At 43.9% G+C, this 16,531-nt stretch overlaps 1 protein-coding gene across 2 annotated transcripts; it reads right to left on the bottom strand.

Moving 5' to 3' along the window:
• Nucleotides 1-3: 3 nt before the first annotated feature.
• Nucleotides 4-16,505, bottom strand: mest. 2 transcript variants are annotated; one of them, XM_007890842.2, is made up of 13 exons: nt 16,448-16,505; nt 15,770-16,009; nt 12,927-13,081; nt 11,546-11,625; nt 10,910-10,987; nt 7,960-8,096; nt 7,489-7,547; nt 7,332-7,372; nt 6,282-6,352; nt 5,053-5,154; nt 3,600-3,676; nt 2,678-2,741; nt 4-1,481 (listed from the first exon to the last, which is right to left on the bottom strand). In XM_007890842.2, exons 3-13 carry the CDS (start codon nt 13,078-13,080, stop codon nt 1,364-1,366), a joined length of 981 nt encoding a protein of 326 aa, XP_007889033.1. In that variant the 5' UTR covers nt 13,081; nt 15,770-16,009; nt 16,448-16,505; the 3' UTR covers nt 4-1,363. The 2 variants fall into 2 exon arrangements, with proteins under 2 accessions (XP_007889033.1, XP_007889032.1); XM_007890841.2 differs by lacking the exon at nt 16,448-16,505 and having other exon boundaries at nt 15,770-16,131.
• Nucleotides 16,506-16,531: the final 26 nt, after the last annotated feature.

Raw genomic sequence — 16,531 nt, 5'->3', positions numbered from 1 at the left:
TGGTTTGATTTGAAATATTTAATCTTTTGTTCGACTTGCACAGTATAGCCGTACACCTTACTGGAAAAGATGGGACTCTACCCTGATAGCACAACAATCACTAATATATACTTTGAAATGTACAGTCTTTTGTGCATTTGATGAGCAGAACTGCAAAATCTGTTGCAAAATATGTCAACCTGTAGTGAGCTGTAAGATTTAACATGTCTTTGCAACCATTTAATACTCAAAATTAATGCCAAATTCTTGATTTATTAAGACTTATTTAAATGTTGCTGATGTAGAAAATAATTCTGTAGCAAATCAAATGTTCTGGTTAGACTCGAATCATATGTAACTACATTACTAAGTCAATAAAATATTGTGATATAATACTTCTATTAGACATAGAGCTTTAACATGCCATCAAAACTTCTCAACCGTTCGTCACAGGGTTTACTGTAAAGTGGAGTGACCATTTGTGAACACAGCAGCCAATTTAGACACAGTTGAGTTGACAGACTGTAATATTGTTAATTGTGTGATTGATTCGATGGGTCTCAGAAGCAGAGTAAAAATCAGTTTGGTTTGCAAGAGAACTATGTACGTCTTGTGTCGGGGTCATCAAACAGACAATGCAGTACTTCTGTGAGTTTACCAAATGCCGTGCACATAATGGTTTCAATTCATGGCTGAATGGCAACTGCTATGTTACATCTTTGGTAGATTTTTGAGTAAAGTTAATTCTACAAAAATAAACAATAGCCCACATAAACAGTTTACTACTAAGCTGCGGAATAAACCTGCATTCCAAGAATCTAGAAAACAACGGGGGGGATAAAATATTATGTAATTTGTGGATTTATTCTGAACAATTTTTTTTTGTATCCCTGTTAAATATAGTTCAATCCCCTTGTTGTCTACCTGATATAAGGAAAATCTTTACTAAATCCCATGTTACCCCTGACTTGCTTAACCAAGTCTATTATGTGTAAATCTAGCTTTGCATCACCTTTATATCCTCAATCACTCCTTATAAAAAGGATTCAGTTAATTCTACAAATGAAGGTATTAACTCGTGGAGCATTGAGCCAATTGCATATTATTTTCGTGAGATGTTCTTCTCAGTGATCCTGTTATTCTACTAAAATGAAAGGAGGATTTGAAGCTGGTGAGACATGTAACTGGTAAACAGAGTAAAGTAACAGAGCAAGTAAAGTATTACTCAACAATGGTTTAAAGCTTGAAGAACAAAAGCTCCATTTGTTTTAAGTAACAATCCCTTTAAAATAAAAGTTGCTTTTGAACATTTACTCGTCAACCATAATGGTCAAAGCTCAAGTTGCTGTTGTTTACTGTCGCAGTTTAAATAATAGTTCCATGGTCAGAAGGAGTTGATGAAATTGATGTAGGCTTGTTGGAAACCCAATGAGTCCTCAAGCTGAGGGTAGTGGCTGATGTGGTCATCGAGAACCGAGACGGTAGATTTAGGTACCAGTTTCCTGTTGCGTTGAAAGGAAGTGGAGGTTAATAATAATAATCCTTGCATTTGGTATCGCGCCTTTCACCTCTTCCAGATGTCTCAAAGCGCTTCACAGGACACACCGTAAAGTATTTTGTGGGGGAAACGAGGCAGCCAATTGCGCACAGCAGTGTCTCACAAACAGTTGTGGATCGAGTGACCAAATTATTTTTGTTTGGTTATGTCTAGCGTGGAGGGATATTTTTGTTCAAATCTACCCACTAGATTTCAACCTGCTTTCCAAGCATGTTAATCATCAACCAGTAAATAACATTCAATAATTAGAAACTATTACTTTTTTTAAAAAAAAATGCGTAACACCATCTTATTTAGTACTGTAGAACCTATTCAGTAAATCCCTTCAAACATTTAGATAATTTGGCTGGTAAAATAAATGCCCATTCAATCTGAATTTGCCCATGGAAAGAAATAAGCATAATACCGACATGAAAGGAGAATATATGGGGGAACTACTTTCAGTACAACTTGTATAATAATTATTTTCCCCTCCCCATGTTGAATATCGTGGCTAATCGCATCTACGAGACGGCTCAAAGAGCTTCACAGAATACACCTCAAAGTGAATTGACTATATATTTTGTGGGTGAAACTCGGCAGCCAATTGCGAACCATCAGTGTCCCATAAACCATAGTGGATCGAATGACCAAATTTGCCCAACGTTTCACCTATCCCGGGAATCGAACCCAGGTCCTTTCGCTTGCAAGGCGAGTGCTCTAACCACTAAGGTACAGGACTCCATCTAAACACCTAAAGTCCAACCAAACGTCAATGTTACGCGTCAGAAAATGGCAGATCATCTCACAAACGCACAGCCGGATACCATTACTGATGATCCGAACTCACTAGTTTTTGTTGAAGTAGTTTTTGTTGAAGTCCAATCGGTAAAATGGGAAAGGCAGTGCTGGAAACATCTTCCAACATAGCACTGAAGATGTGCACAGGGCAGAAATCCAACAAATCCCATGTCTTAGTTGGTTGCACTCTTACCTGTGATCCAGTGCACCAAGAAATATTCAACACTGAACATAAAGGAAACTATAGTTGTCCTATAACTAGGTACTGCAAAGTCAAGAACACTTTCATTCCACGGTGAAACATTTAAGATTTGCATCCAACATAGGCAAAATGATAATAATAATAAGATGATCACTTACTGATAGAGATTCAGAAATTCAGGATGAGGGTTCACAGGATCCAGAGGTCCGTAGATTAAATGCACTGCAATAAAACAACATGCACTCGTGTTCACAGGGTTTGGTAAATATATTACAGAGCGAGGAAAATACATAAATCGTGACTACAGATACATGCATTGTGATCCAGCTCGGAGAGAAACTTGTAACTCCAGGGATAGTACAGAAAATCAGCTAAACAGGCACCACACGCACACAAACAACATGTTGAGGCTCACTTGCTATTTGAGTCTGTAAGTATCAGTCGGTGTGATTGAACAAGTGGGATATCTGATTCATTTTATCCCCTGGGGCCAACCTCGCCATTACCCTGACTGACAGACCAATGATTGAACCTGACTTTCCTTGTCTTTATGACTCAGTACCATGTTAGGATGCTGAACCCCCAACTAATCGTTGACCCTGCAAGCCAAAGTCCTAACGGGGAGGGTGGTCCGAGCTGGACAAGCAGCGGGAAAGCTTGCCAGACAATGACACCAATGGCAAGCTGTGAGGGTTTAGCTGGTTAGACTCCAGCAATCACCCCAACACACACTCTGGGTTCCCCAAAGCCTTGCCTCTTGCCAACCTGCGCCTAATACTTTCCAGAATTAGATTAGAAGGATGCGTCTCTCCAGGGAGAGAGAAAGCGCATACCATTCCAACAGTCTATCCCTAGAATCTCCATGTATAGGTGGGATGCGTGGGATTCTCAGTTTGGTTTGGAGAGCCTTAAGCGCGGTGATGAGTTTCCGCATGTGTCAGACACCCACACGGCTGACCACACGAAAAAACACATTATGCGAAGGATTTACTCATCAGTAAAGAATTTAATGACTGCGAAGTGGATCCTTTAGGATTTAGTACTCATGTTCTCTCACTGAGTAGTCCAAGATGCACTCACGTGGAATAGCTGTAGAACTCAGGGCTCCTACCCAGCGATCTCTGTACTTTGATCTCTGATTGATAAACTGCAAAATACTGAGGAAAAGAACAAAATAAAATGCGACAACATCCAAGCGTTACAGCAGCAGCAGAAATTGGCAAGTTAAACCTTTTTCTTAAATGCTCTAACTTTAAATTTTTAACTCGCTTTTCGCCCACAAAATATACAGTCAATTCACTGTACAGTATATTCTGTGAAGCGCTTTGAGACGTCTCAACGACGTGATAAGGAGCTATATCAAATGCAATGATTATTAATATGACAGTGTGAAACAGCCATGAGGAATGTTAATGAACGGAATCAAATAATTTTCTTCCCGGGAGAGAATGCCAAGCTTTATATTTGTTGTTCACTGTTCCTGGATCTCGAAGCTTCACGTCAATACTAAAATACTTATGTCTTCTCTTTTATTAATAATGGAGTGGCCATGAGCAGGTGTCTCCTCCTAATAAACATCTCTCGATAGCCTCACTTAATAATAATAATAATCCTCGCGTTTGATAAATAGCTCTTTATGTCGTTGAGACGTCTCAAAGGGCTTCACGGAATATACTGCAAAGTGGATTGACTGTGCATTTTGTGGGCGATACGCGGCAGCCAATTGCGCACAGCAGCGTCCCACACACTTGGGAGGGTTCCTGCTTTGAGGTCTGGCAATTCTCCATTTCTCACTGGGTGCGCGGAATTTAAGGATTTTACCAAAATTCTTCATGATCTTAAAAATTAAGATTATGACCTTCAGACTAACACCACCAGAAATGTCTGGCCTCCGAATCTGACACCTTCCCACGGTTGGAATGACTGAAATGAGCTGCTGAACGAACTCGGAATTATAGGTACAGACGGAGGTACAGACCCATCTTTCCCCGCTGCAGCTTCCTTGCTCAGAGCGGCCCTTGAACAAGGAACCGCTCGAAATTATGGCCCTCAACAAAAGATTAGCCACAAAATCCAGTTAATCCAGAACTTCGCCGCACACATACTCACACGCAACAAACCCCCATCACACCAGTTCTAGCCAGGCTCCACCGGCTTCCCATCACCGAACGGATCGATTTCAAGATCTCACATTCGTCTCACCTCCCCACCGCTCCCCAACCCACTACCCGTTTGCCTCCACTCAACTGGCTCCGGCCTCCTGCATGTCCCTCGTATCCTCTGTTCCACCATCAATGGCCGCGCTTTCAGCCACTACGCCACAAAGCTCTCCCTCTGCCCCTCCGCCTTGCCCCCTTCCTTCCCCAGCTTCGGATCGCGCCTGAAGACCTTCCTCTTCGGCCATGCCTACGGTCACCACCCCCCAACCCCCCCACCTCAGCGCCATGCTCCGCCACTGTCAAGCGCTCTGGGACTCTACCCTGCGCGAGGGGCCTATATAAAGATGCAAGCTGTTGTTGTTTTTGTAAAATACCTGTCCATCACGAGGTTCCCGTCATTGACACGGACACCGGTCCACATATCCCAGTACTCTGCGTCTGTCTGCTGTGTGTAGGGGCCAAACACCGCACTGATCCTGGAAAACGCCAAGAAACTGTTTTTAACCTGGCCTCACTGTTTCGCCCACAACATTCACAGTCGATTGACTTTACAGTGTGTTTACAGTATATTTCGTGAAGCGCTTTGAGACATCTGCTGTGACACAGCGCCTTGGGACGTCCTCCCGACGTGAAAAGCCCTTCACAAGCGTAATTTTGTATCGTATCGCGAAGACGTGATCAGGCGCTCTATATCAAATGCGAGGATTATTATTGTTGAAATTAAATTAAGATGCATTTTTTTCGCATCGCTCGGGGTTTTAAAAAAAAACTGTCAAAACTACGCCCTTAATCCAAGGGCTTGCACCCGTGTTATTTACAGCCATTATTTAAAAGCAAAAACTTAGTAACTAGTGCTAGCGCTAGGGAATGCTGTTCAAGGTGCAAGCTTATGCCTTGACTTAGTTTTTTTTAAAGATTTAAAAGTATGCATAAATATATAATAATTCAACCCTTTACAGGTAACCCATAGCTAAAACGGTTTAATTAGAGCAGCTCCCATGGTGTAGTGGATAGAGCTGAAGCTTATGGACCCGGAGTTTGCTGGATCGGGGAGGGTGGAGGGCGGGGTGGGGGGGGAGTAAGGAGGGTGATCGAAAGCAAGGTCGAAGAGCAGGGTCTTGAGATGGGTCTTGAAGGAGGCAAGGGAGGGGGCGAGATGGAAGGACTCCGGGATGGAGCTCCAGAAGGTGGGGGCAGAGTGGCAGAAGGCCCGTCCGCAGAAGGCATCGCAGAATATACGGTGTGCACTCTTAACCAGACAGATATCGGAACGCTGCTGTCGTCTATCCCCTCTCACAAGGCAGGAGGCCTGGCAGCAGAACACCACTGTGCTCTCTCACCGGCGCACTGTGCAAGGACAAGTGGAAAATCAAATCAAACATAAAGCCCGCACCTAGTTGGGATGGCACGTGTCACGGAGTGTGGAGCTGTGCACCTGGATTGATGCGACTGTCCAGCACCTTGGGACGTCCTCCCGAGGTGAAAGGCGCCATACAAATGTAATTTGTTGTTGTTGGAATGGACAATGTGCCTTTGCAGGTTCTTGGTCAAAAAGGAACAGTTTGCTGTTGTTTCAAGTCACATGTACAGATACGAAACTCACCCTTTGGAAAACAAGTAGTGGTTCATAAGTCTGGTGAAGATTGATGACAACAACCCGCTGTCTTTGAGTAGCTGGTGTGAACAAGAAACAAACAATAATTGAAAACGTACTTTATTTATGCGTTATACGGTATATCTAACCCTGTGGATCAATACTCTAATTCCTTACAAACAGCAGCAACAGTTATGTACACTCTGTCCTACAAGAAACGACTAATATGATCGAAAGGCAATTTTAGGGCAGACTCCAGGAATATTTTCCCTACACAGAGGGTGATCAACAAGTGTAACGGGCTACTGGAAAGGGACGTTAGTTGATTTATAAAATGTGATGCTGAAATAGAAAGAGCAGCATCAAATTGTCTGGGAAGACATCGTCAACCAAACCTCTTGCGATCAACTGATTTCAACCGTGTGAACGTGGAATTTACTTCAGAGTTTCCAAAATTGTGCACGTGGCTTAGTGACTTAGTGACGAGCTGTGCCCTAATGGGTCCCAGGTTTCATCCTGTTTTCAATGCGTTGATGGATCTCACCTGAGACGGGTGCGGGTACTGTGTTAAGGAGAGGAAAATCATCCCAAGGTTCTAACTCTCTCGGATACGATCCCGGCAGAAAAATTAGAATCATAGAATCTTACAGGACAGAAGGAGGCCATTCGGCCCACCGTGCCTGTGTCGGCTCTTTGAAAGACCTGTCCAACTAGTCCCACTCCCCCACTCTTTCCCCACAGCCCTGCAAATTGTTCCTTTTCAAGTAAATATCCAATTCCCTTTTGAAAATTATTATTGAATCTGCTCCCACCACCTTTTCAGACAGCGCATTCCAGACCGTAACAATTCGCTGCGTAAAAAAATTATTCTCCTCATTTCCCCTCTGTTTCTTTTGCCGATTATCTTAAATCTGTGTCCTCTGGTTACCGACCCATCCACCAGTGGAAACAGTTTCTCCTCATTTATTCTCCCCAAACCCCTCATCATGTTGAACACCTCTATTAAACCTTTAAAAATTGGGGAGGATGGGAAAAGAGGTAATGAAATCCAATACGAACCGTTTGCACAAACCTCGGATGATGAGTCTCTGGGAAAATACCTAAAATGATCACAAAGAACATTACGTATGCAGGAGGTGGAGGAAAAGGCAATAGGTTTTTGTAAAAGCTGTAGTAATGAATTGTAATGAGATAAAACAGAAATAGAACACTGTACCTCCATTTGACAAACACAGACTATTGATCATTAAGTGTCCAGGCTTAGCATGTTTATGCCTAAAACAGAAGAAAAAATAATAATCAGTCATTGGAAGTGTAAATTTCTACACGTAGGATTAAGTTGCGTGCTCGCCTCGCAAGCGAGAGTGTCCGGGTTTGATTCCTGGACAGGCTGGAAGCTTAGATAAGTTTCCTCAGTGTTTTGACTTTTGTTTGGCGAATGCTGCATTTTCAACCCTAATGCATCCTTTACAAGAGATGTGCTATCAATGCTCATTTACAGCAGTGGAAGACTCCAGCCAGCGACCTTATCAGCTTTCCCATAAACACAGCAACCCATTCCCCGCATATCCCCTTCCACACACACACATAAGCACACACCTACGCACACCACATAACACACACAGACGCAGGCAGACGCACACAGACACCGAGCTAATCTGACCCCGTTGTATTTTATGGTTTCAACCTGTACAACAGTTCCAGTGCAACTGTGTCACCATAATCATGAGCCAGAATGTTGATTTTCTGCTGAGCCAAGCCCAGCTTCACCACCAGCCCCTCCACAATGTCCGCCTGCTCGAAGATGGAGTATCGGTGCAGCCTCTAAGTAAAGCAAAAAAAGCAAACACAGGTCGCCGTGACACCCAGGTTACTGCCTCCGCACTTTCCCAAGCAATTCTGCACGCTAACAACATCTACGGAACATTCTTGGTTTTTATTATTAATAATAATAATAATCTTTGCATTTGATATAGCGACCTATCACGTCATTGAGATGTCTCAAAGCGCTTCACAGGATACTGGGGTCCTGAACCAAATTCCATACCATGAGCGTTAACATAAATGCAAGATGTTGTTGCTATTATTGATAAACTGTGTATTTGTGGGCGAAATGCGGCAGCCAGTTGTGCACAGCAATGTCCCACAGTTTATTTTGGGGGGATTGTTGGCCAGGACACCAGGAGAAACTCCCTTCTCTTTTCAAATAGTGCCTGGGATCTTTAACATCCGCCCGAACAAGCAGACGGGACCTCGGTTTAACATCTTATCCGAAGGACTGAGTGCACTAAAAGAACAGCGAGCCAGCGAGCAGCAGCACAGGGTCAGGGAGAGAAGGCTGTGACAGGCAGAGCAAATATGCCACGGGATGGAAGAGTAGGTCACCCCAGGGAGGGCAATGGAATGAATACCAGCCGGGAACAGGTCATGTACCCAGACAAAGCTTGACATGGTTGGACCATCCCACAGGAAGGTCTGAATAGAGCAGTGTTTTTTTTTGGGTGTGGGGGCGGTGTGGGCGGGGTGGGGGGGGGTTAGCTGAGTGTCTGACACATGCGGAAACTCATCACCGTGCTCAAGAGTATCCAAACCAAGCTGAGAATTCCAAGCCTCCCACCTACACATGGAAATCCCAGAGATAAGATTGCTGGAATGGAATGCGCACTCTCTCCCTGGAGGGACGCATCCTGCTTACCTAATTCCGGAAAGTATTAGGCGCAGGTTGGCAAGAGGCCAGGTTTGGGGAGACCCCAGAGTGTGCGTCGGGGGTAACTGCTGGAGTCGGACCTGCTAAAACCGCATAGCTTGCTGCTGACATCGCTGTCTAGAAAGCTTTCCTGCCATTTATCCAGCTAGGACCACCCTACCCGCGAGGGCTTTGGTTTGCACGGTTAGCAGGAGCTGAGTGGGATGATTCCCTGCCGAACAGTGACGATACAATGGACAAGTAGCAGCAGGAGCTGGCAGTGACCAGAGCAGAATGGCACAAGCTCTTGTGGCATCAATAGGCAGCCGCTCAGGACGACTTACTGGCTGATCCTGAAGAAAAACCTTCTAAGCCTTATTAAAATCACAAGGGGGCGATTAAATCAAAGGATTTCCCCCAAATAACTGTTAAAAGCTCCGCTGAAGCCAAACTGCCTCCTGTACACTTGACATGTGGCCGTACACTCTCTATCGTGCCGTGAGACTGCAGCAAAGTTGCACATTTGAACTTACGTGGTTGTCTTGAGGGAGTTGACCCGTTCTAACAAATANTTTTTTTTCTTCCGTCTTATCTTTGTCTCCACAGAAAATTAACTCCAGTTGAGAACGCTGTCCATTCTCTTCCCCAACAAGCGCCCCCCCACCCCCACACTCTCTGTCACTATAGATCTATTCACTCTTCCTCTATCCCTCCACCTTGCTCCCTCCTTCCCCATTTTCTGGTCGCGCCTGAAGACCTTCCTCTTCGACCGTGCCTACAGTCACCGCCTCCCTCCCCCCCAGCTCAGGGTCCTGCTCCGCCATTGTGAAGCGCTCTGGGACGCTACTCTGCAAGAGGGGGCGCTATATCAATGCAAGTTGTTGCTGTTTTTGTATTATTAAGCAGTCACTATACCTGTCCATCACAAGATTCCCATCATTGACACGGATACCAGTCCGCATACATGATCCCACACTCAACGACAACAACAACTTGCACTTTTAAAGCGCCCTCCACGCCGGGTAGAGGAAGAGTGTGCCAGAGTTTCGGGGCCTAGTGGCTGAAAACACTGTCCATCTGGACGAGCATGAGAGATACTCAGTAACACTTCCTTTTTCAAGGTGAAACAAGTCTGGTCTGGTAATATTTCATACAATGCTAATTTGGGAATATTTGCCTTAATTTTTAAGCCAGTTTTCTGCAGGCTCTTTATAAGAACGGAAGAAAAACAGCCCCCGAAATAAGATTGAATTTAATTCTTAATCATCTTAATCCAAATCTTTGGCTTTCAAGGGCATTTTACAGGTCAAATTCTGTGAGGGAATACAAAGGTTTAGGCTAATTTAAAATGAAAGACCACAAAATGTTGGGGTTGCGTTTAAATCAGTCACAAACTTGTAAATAGGCTGAATAGCTAACCTGATTGTTTATTCAGCTATTTTGCTATTCAGCTAAAATGCTGCATGTTTATCTTAACCATCTGTACTCATTAGGCTAATCTATAATCTAGTCTAAGCCAACAGATAGTGGAGTCTTGTGGCGTATTGGTTAGAGCACTCGCCTCACAAGCGAGAGGACCCGGTTTCGATTCCCGGGCAGGGCAAAACCTTAGGCAAGTTTCCTTACTCCACATGCCTCTGTTTGCCTCGCAGTACGAAGGATCCAGAGTGTTAGTCGATTGACAGATCGCTCAATGGGGATAATAAGCCCTTCAAATATTTTTGCAAATGTTGTCACTCAATTCATGACTGTTTATGGGACACTGCTGTGCGCAATTGGCTGCTGCATTTCACCCACAAAATAGATAGTCAATCCACTTGATAATCTATTCTGGAAGCAGTTTGAGACGTCTCAATGATGTGATAAAGCGCTATATCAAATGCAAGGATTATTATTAAGTATTTTTCAGAGGAGCTGAAGGGTTAATGCAATGTGGCGACTTCCTACTCACAGGTTTATCGCTGAAGCCAAAGCCAAGAAAATCCAGTGCGATAACTCGACTGAACCGCTGAGTCAAGGCTTCCCATATCTGAAACAAAATACACTTTATAAGATTTTTATTGTCTCCTTCCTTCCATCCCTAAAATACTTGGGCCGATCAGTGACTTGTTTTACCCGATAATAATCCTCCCCCCACCACCTCCAAAATATTTTTACTCATTATGATCAATTTTTTTTAAAATTCCAAATAAATATTTGAATAGATTTTAAACATCAATAACCATGTGAATATTTTACATTTCCATTTAAATTTGCTATTGTAGAAATGTTTAAGCAAGCTCAGTTTTCTAGGTAAATTTATGGCAGCAAAGTGCCTGTTGTTACACAGAAGGCTATTAGAATATGAAACTTTCTTCCTGTTTACACTGCAAGTCAAAGGCAGGGTGGTCCTAGCTATGCAAGCTAGACAGTGCTCTCAATGGCAAGTCACGCGATTTCAACTGGTTAAGCACACAGTTCTCGTGTGGTTCATGTGGATAAAGGCATCACCATCAACTTGACGGACCAGATTACCTGTTGCAGTACTTTAACATTCTTTGCCAGTTTGACCAAACACCTTGAGCTTGTTTTCTGCTCCGCTCCTTACCTTGTGCCAATCGTAGCTCGATGTTGGGAAGCCATGTAAAAGAATCACCGTGTCTGAACTGCCAATTGCAGCCTTCGAATCTGAAATATAATGCACAGAGATCAAGGCAACTCACTATAAGAATGCAGAGAGGATGTTTTAACACTGTCTGAGATCCAGGCCTTCTCGGAAGAGTCAGTATAAACAAACGAAGAAAAATAATGAATCTTTGCATTTGATATAGCTCCTTTCGTGTTGGAAGGACGTCTCAAAGTGCTTCATAGGAATTCACTAAAGTATAGTGAATGTGTATTTTGTAGGCAAACACAGTAGCCAATATGCACACAGCAGAGTCCCACAAACAGTCATGAAGTGAGCGACCAATTTTATTTGGAAAGGTTGTTGGCCAGGACATCGAAGAAATCCCCTTCTCTGTTTAAGTTGTGCCATGAGATCTTTAACCTCCCCCTGAATAGGCAGATAGGACCTCAGCTCAACATCTCAGCCGAAGGACGGCATTTCTAACAATGTAGGGCTTCCCCCAGCACTGTATTGGGAGTGTCAGTCTGATCTGTGAGGTCAAAGTGCCGATGTGGGGCTTGAACCTACAAATCTTTCAACTCAGAAGCAGCAAGTGCCTTCTGCATTATTCACTGGTGGGGAGGAGGTGACCGAAAGTACAGCCATATCAGAGGTTCCTCTGGTTTTACAAACCAACAAGCTACTTTTAGTTATAATCACAACTTTTAATCAAGCCTTTTCAGCTGATCCCAAATACACTTCAATCTCTAAATTTTTGGCATAATTTCGCTGTTTGCTCAAAAAAAGACAGGGATTTGGGGCTTTCATGTCTCAGGCATGGATCTGTTCAGCTGCACAGCGATCGTTGAAAGCATTAGAAGTCCTGTAAGACTCCCAATCCAGGCTCCAGTAAATGAAAATCCGCAACAAAAAATTGGCTATAATTGGACACTGATTGGCACTAAATTGCTAATCTCATTTAGAATTCACAGGGGTGGTTGGTGTGGGAAATGGGAAATTCTCACTGGTATTGAGAAGTCAGTTGACAAGTGTGACCTAGGAATATTTACAGCAAGAACTTAGAGAGGAAAAAAATAATCCATTTGCATTTCCCACAGATATTCCTTGCATCGATAAGCACAAAAATGCGCAAACAAATGCCACTGGCGATTTAAATGATAATAACAACAAGCCTTGTATTTGATACAGCATCTTATCATGTATTTGAGGCATCTTGAGGCGCTTCACAGAATATACTGTAAGGTGAGTTCACGGTATATTTTGTGGGCGAAACTCCGCAGCCAATTGCACACAACAGCATCCCACGAACAGTCGTGGATTTTTTTAAAAATACTCAAGTCACCTCTTGGACATGCCTTACCTCTGTAAAATATGTGGTTCCCATTGAAGGAAAAGAAGGTTCCTGCCATACGCCATGAGTACATAGAAGATGAGAGATAGGGAGGAGGGATATTGAGGTAGACAGCGATGAGCGGTCCTGTGAGAAGCAAGACTTGGATCCACCACTCTTTCATCCTTAAAGAGAGGAACAATACGTGAACAAAAACAGCTGCAATTCAGGCTGGAACTCACTGAGCGGAGGGAGAGGGCAGGCCTCAAGTTAGGCAAATGAACACCAGATTGAGCTCACTTGGAACATCCCCCGCGGTCAAAGAGCCTGCTGAACACTCATTGGGGTAAAGTCCCTTAGCGTAGTGGTTAGCGTGCTCACCTCGCAAGCGAGGGAACCCGGGTTCAATTCCCTGATATCTGTGGATCGCGACTCAGTACAGTGCGAGTGTCAGCCCATAGCTGCTGAACGGTTCAAAACGTGACAATTAAATAGTACCCCCAAAAAAAAATTTCGAATTCAAAATGTTCAGGAAAGCACTTTAAAGTGGGAGAAGAAGATCTGCATCAATGTTAACTGGAGCAGGTCGGGAGCACACCAGGGGCACAACTGTGCCCAAACCGGTTAAACACATCACAAACAGCAACCGGAAGGGGTCAATAAGGATTAAGAACTTTGGAAGAGGGGGGGGCGTTGAACTCATTTGCTATGGTCTTTATGTCTGTCTTAGCACTAATAATGTGGCCAAGACGCTGGTGGATTACAGTTGTGAATGCGAGGAGAGTTCCAGTGGCATTTATTCTATTTTTGTTTAACACAAATTCCTAATTTATATCCTTGCAATAGTTGGAGATGAGGGTTTCCCACTGTTTAGGCTGTCACTCGGAGTGTTTGTCGACCTTGAGGCTTGAGGCCTGTCCGCTCCCTCCGCTCCACATCCTCTGCCCTGCCCGCCCCACCATCAGTGGTCAAACCTTCAGCCTCTCCAACCCCACCCTTTGGAACTCCAACCCCCAGTCCCTTCGCCTCGCTCCTTGCCTCCTTCAAGTCCCGTCTCAAGACTCTCCTCTTTGACCATGCCTTTGGTCAGCCTCCTACCCCTACCATCCACCCTTCCTGATCCCAACCCCAGATCGGGTCCAAATCCCTCACTATCCAGCCCCTTGGGGCGTCCTCCTGACGTGAAAGTCGCTCTACAAATGTAATTTGGTAATGTTGTTGTTGTTGAAGTGGGAAGCTACTGAAATGAATATCTCTTCTCCAGTTACCGTCATTGCACCAAGTATTTCACAATAGAATATACTGTGGAGTCCTGTAGCTCAGTGGTTAGAGCACTCGCTTTGCAAGTGAGAGACCTGAGTTCAATTCCAGGCAGAGGGCGAAACCTTGGGCAAGTTTCCTTACTCCACACAGAGCCTAATAATAATCCCTCCAAAACCAAAAACAATAATAAATTGGTCATTTTCAATCCACGACTGTTTGTGGGACATTGCTGTGCGCAATTGGCTGCCGCGTTCGCCCACAAATATACAGTCAATTCACTTTGCAGTATGTTCTGTGAAGCGCTTTGGGACGTCCCCCCGACGTGAAAAGCGCTATATCAAATGCAAGGATTATTATTATTATTACTGCTTCCTGTACTGAAACATTGTTTATGAATGACAAATTATTAATTTTATAAAACAAGTGCTCCGAGGTGCTGCCCAGGATGAAGGGTGTTTTATAAATAAAAGAAAATTGTTGCATTCATAAATGGAATAAATACGAAATCCATCATTAGATACTTTGAAGATAAAGTGATTGCCCTCTCCGGCGAGGTTTAATTTTCTCTTTATCTTCATAAAATGGAACTCTCTTGATTAAATGGCTCCCACAAAGCTGTCATATTACAACAATAAATGACGTTGATGTTTACAATCGCCACAGTACACAGCATCCAAGTGCAGCCCTGAGAAACCCAAAGATTTTAAACAGTAATAATAAAATATTCTTGTTTAAAAATATTAAAACATAAGATTTAAAAATAAAACCTGCAACACTGTAAATAATAAAATCCAGAGTCGTTAAGAAGTAAGAAACGCACAATAATAATAAATAATAATGCATAATAATACATAATAAATAAATGATCCAGTAATAATAATACATAATAAGAAATAATAATACATAATAATCCAGTAATAATTAATAAATAAATAAATAAATTAATGAATCCAGTAATAATAATAATAATAAATAAATAAATAAGAATCCAATGAATTTCTTATTTTGATCAAGAATAAAATAAAAAAAACTTTTTTTGGGGGGTGGGGTGGGTGGGGGAGTGAGAGGAGGAAGTGATGATGTGTGTTGGTGTTTGTTCAGTGTTTAAAAATAAAAATAAAACAAAATAAGGAGTTACACAAGCCACGTTATTTTGCCTGCAGCACTGACAGCACTTCATGAGACCCGGGTTCAATCCCAGGCAGGTCAGGGCGAAACCTTGGGCAAGTTTCCTTACTCCCCACAGAGCCTAATAATAATCCCTCCAAAAAACAACAATAAAAAAAATTGGTCATCTTCAATCCACGACTGTTTGTGGGACATTGCTGTGCGCAATTGGCTGCCGCGTTCGCCCACAAATATACGGTCAATTCACTTTACAGTGTGTTCTGTGAAGCGCTTTGGGACGTCCTCCCGACGTGAAAAGCGCTCTATCAAATGCGAGGATTGTTATTATTATTATTAATGACGATGACGAAACACACCAATTAGAGTGAATGAACTGAATGAGTGAGTGAGTGAGTGAATGAATGAACGAACGAACGAATGAATGAATGAGGCACCAGCCGGTCGCTGTAACAATTTACACCGAGCTTCCAGCTGACACTCACCTGCACTCAAGTGAGTTCTCATCCTGGTACTGCGCCTCTCTCCTCTGTGAGTCCTATTTCCGGGTTCTGCTCCTGTCCTTTAATTCCCTTGTGGTATTTTTTTTTCTCTCTCTCTCTCTCTCTCGCTCTCTCTCTCGCTCGCTCTCTCTCGCTCTCTCGCTCCCTCTGTCTTTCTCTCCAATGCCAAGCCAACTGATTCCCACGTTACAGCGACTGCACACCCGGAACAGCCGGCTTCCTCTGCTGGCAGGGAGGGCAACCGGCAAACCGCTCAGGTCCCTTGACCTTTCAGAGGAGCATCAAATTGCAATCCCACCTCCTCTGCTGCGCAATTAATTATCTTTTTGAATATTATTCGTCGCGGTCGTGGTCGTGGTGGTCGTCGTCGTTGTGGTTATTATTACCACCATCGTCATTATTATATCATCATCATCATTATTATTATTATCATTATTATTATTATTATTATTATTATTATTATCCCCAATCCACTTGCCCAGACCTGGAGTCAGCTGGTCACCTGGTCACGTGACGCCGTGTGTGTGTGTGTGTGTGTGTGACGCGGCCTGAGCGCTGCGGCGTCCTGGCGTTGCCGAGCAACCGCCGCCCCCCCCGCCCCCCCCCCGCGCAGGCCCCGCCCCCTTACCCCACCCGCCCCGCCCCCCTCCTCACACACACCCCGTCACCATCACCACCACCGCCGCCGCCGCCGCCCACGTCACCGGCCTCACCCCGCAGTGTCGGCCGCTCCGATTGGCTCGT

Source organism: Callorhinchus milii, unplaced genomic scaffold, assembly GCF_018977255.1.
Source record: "Callorhinchus milii isolate IMCB2004 unplaced genomic scaffold, IMCB_Cmil_1.0 Scaffold5, whole genome shotgun sequence".
NCBI classification, from domain to species: Eukaryota; Metazoa; Chordata; class Chondrichthyes; order Chimaeriformes; family Callorhinchidae; genus Callorhinchus; species Callorhinchus milii.
Note: the sequence above shows the minus strand (reverse complement) of the source record. Positions and strands in the feature narration are given on the sequence as shown.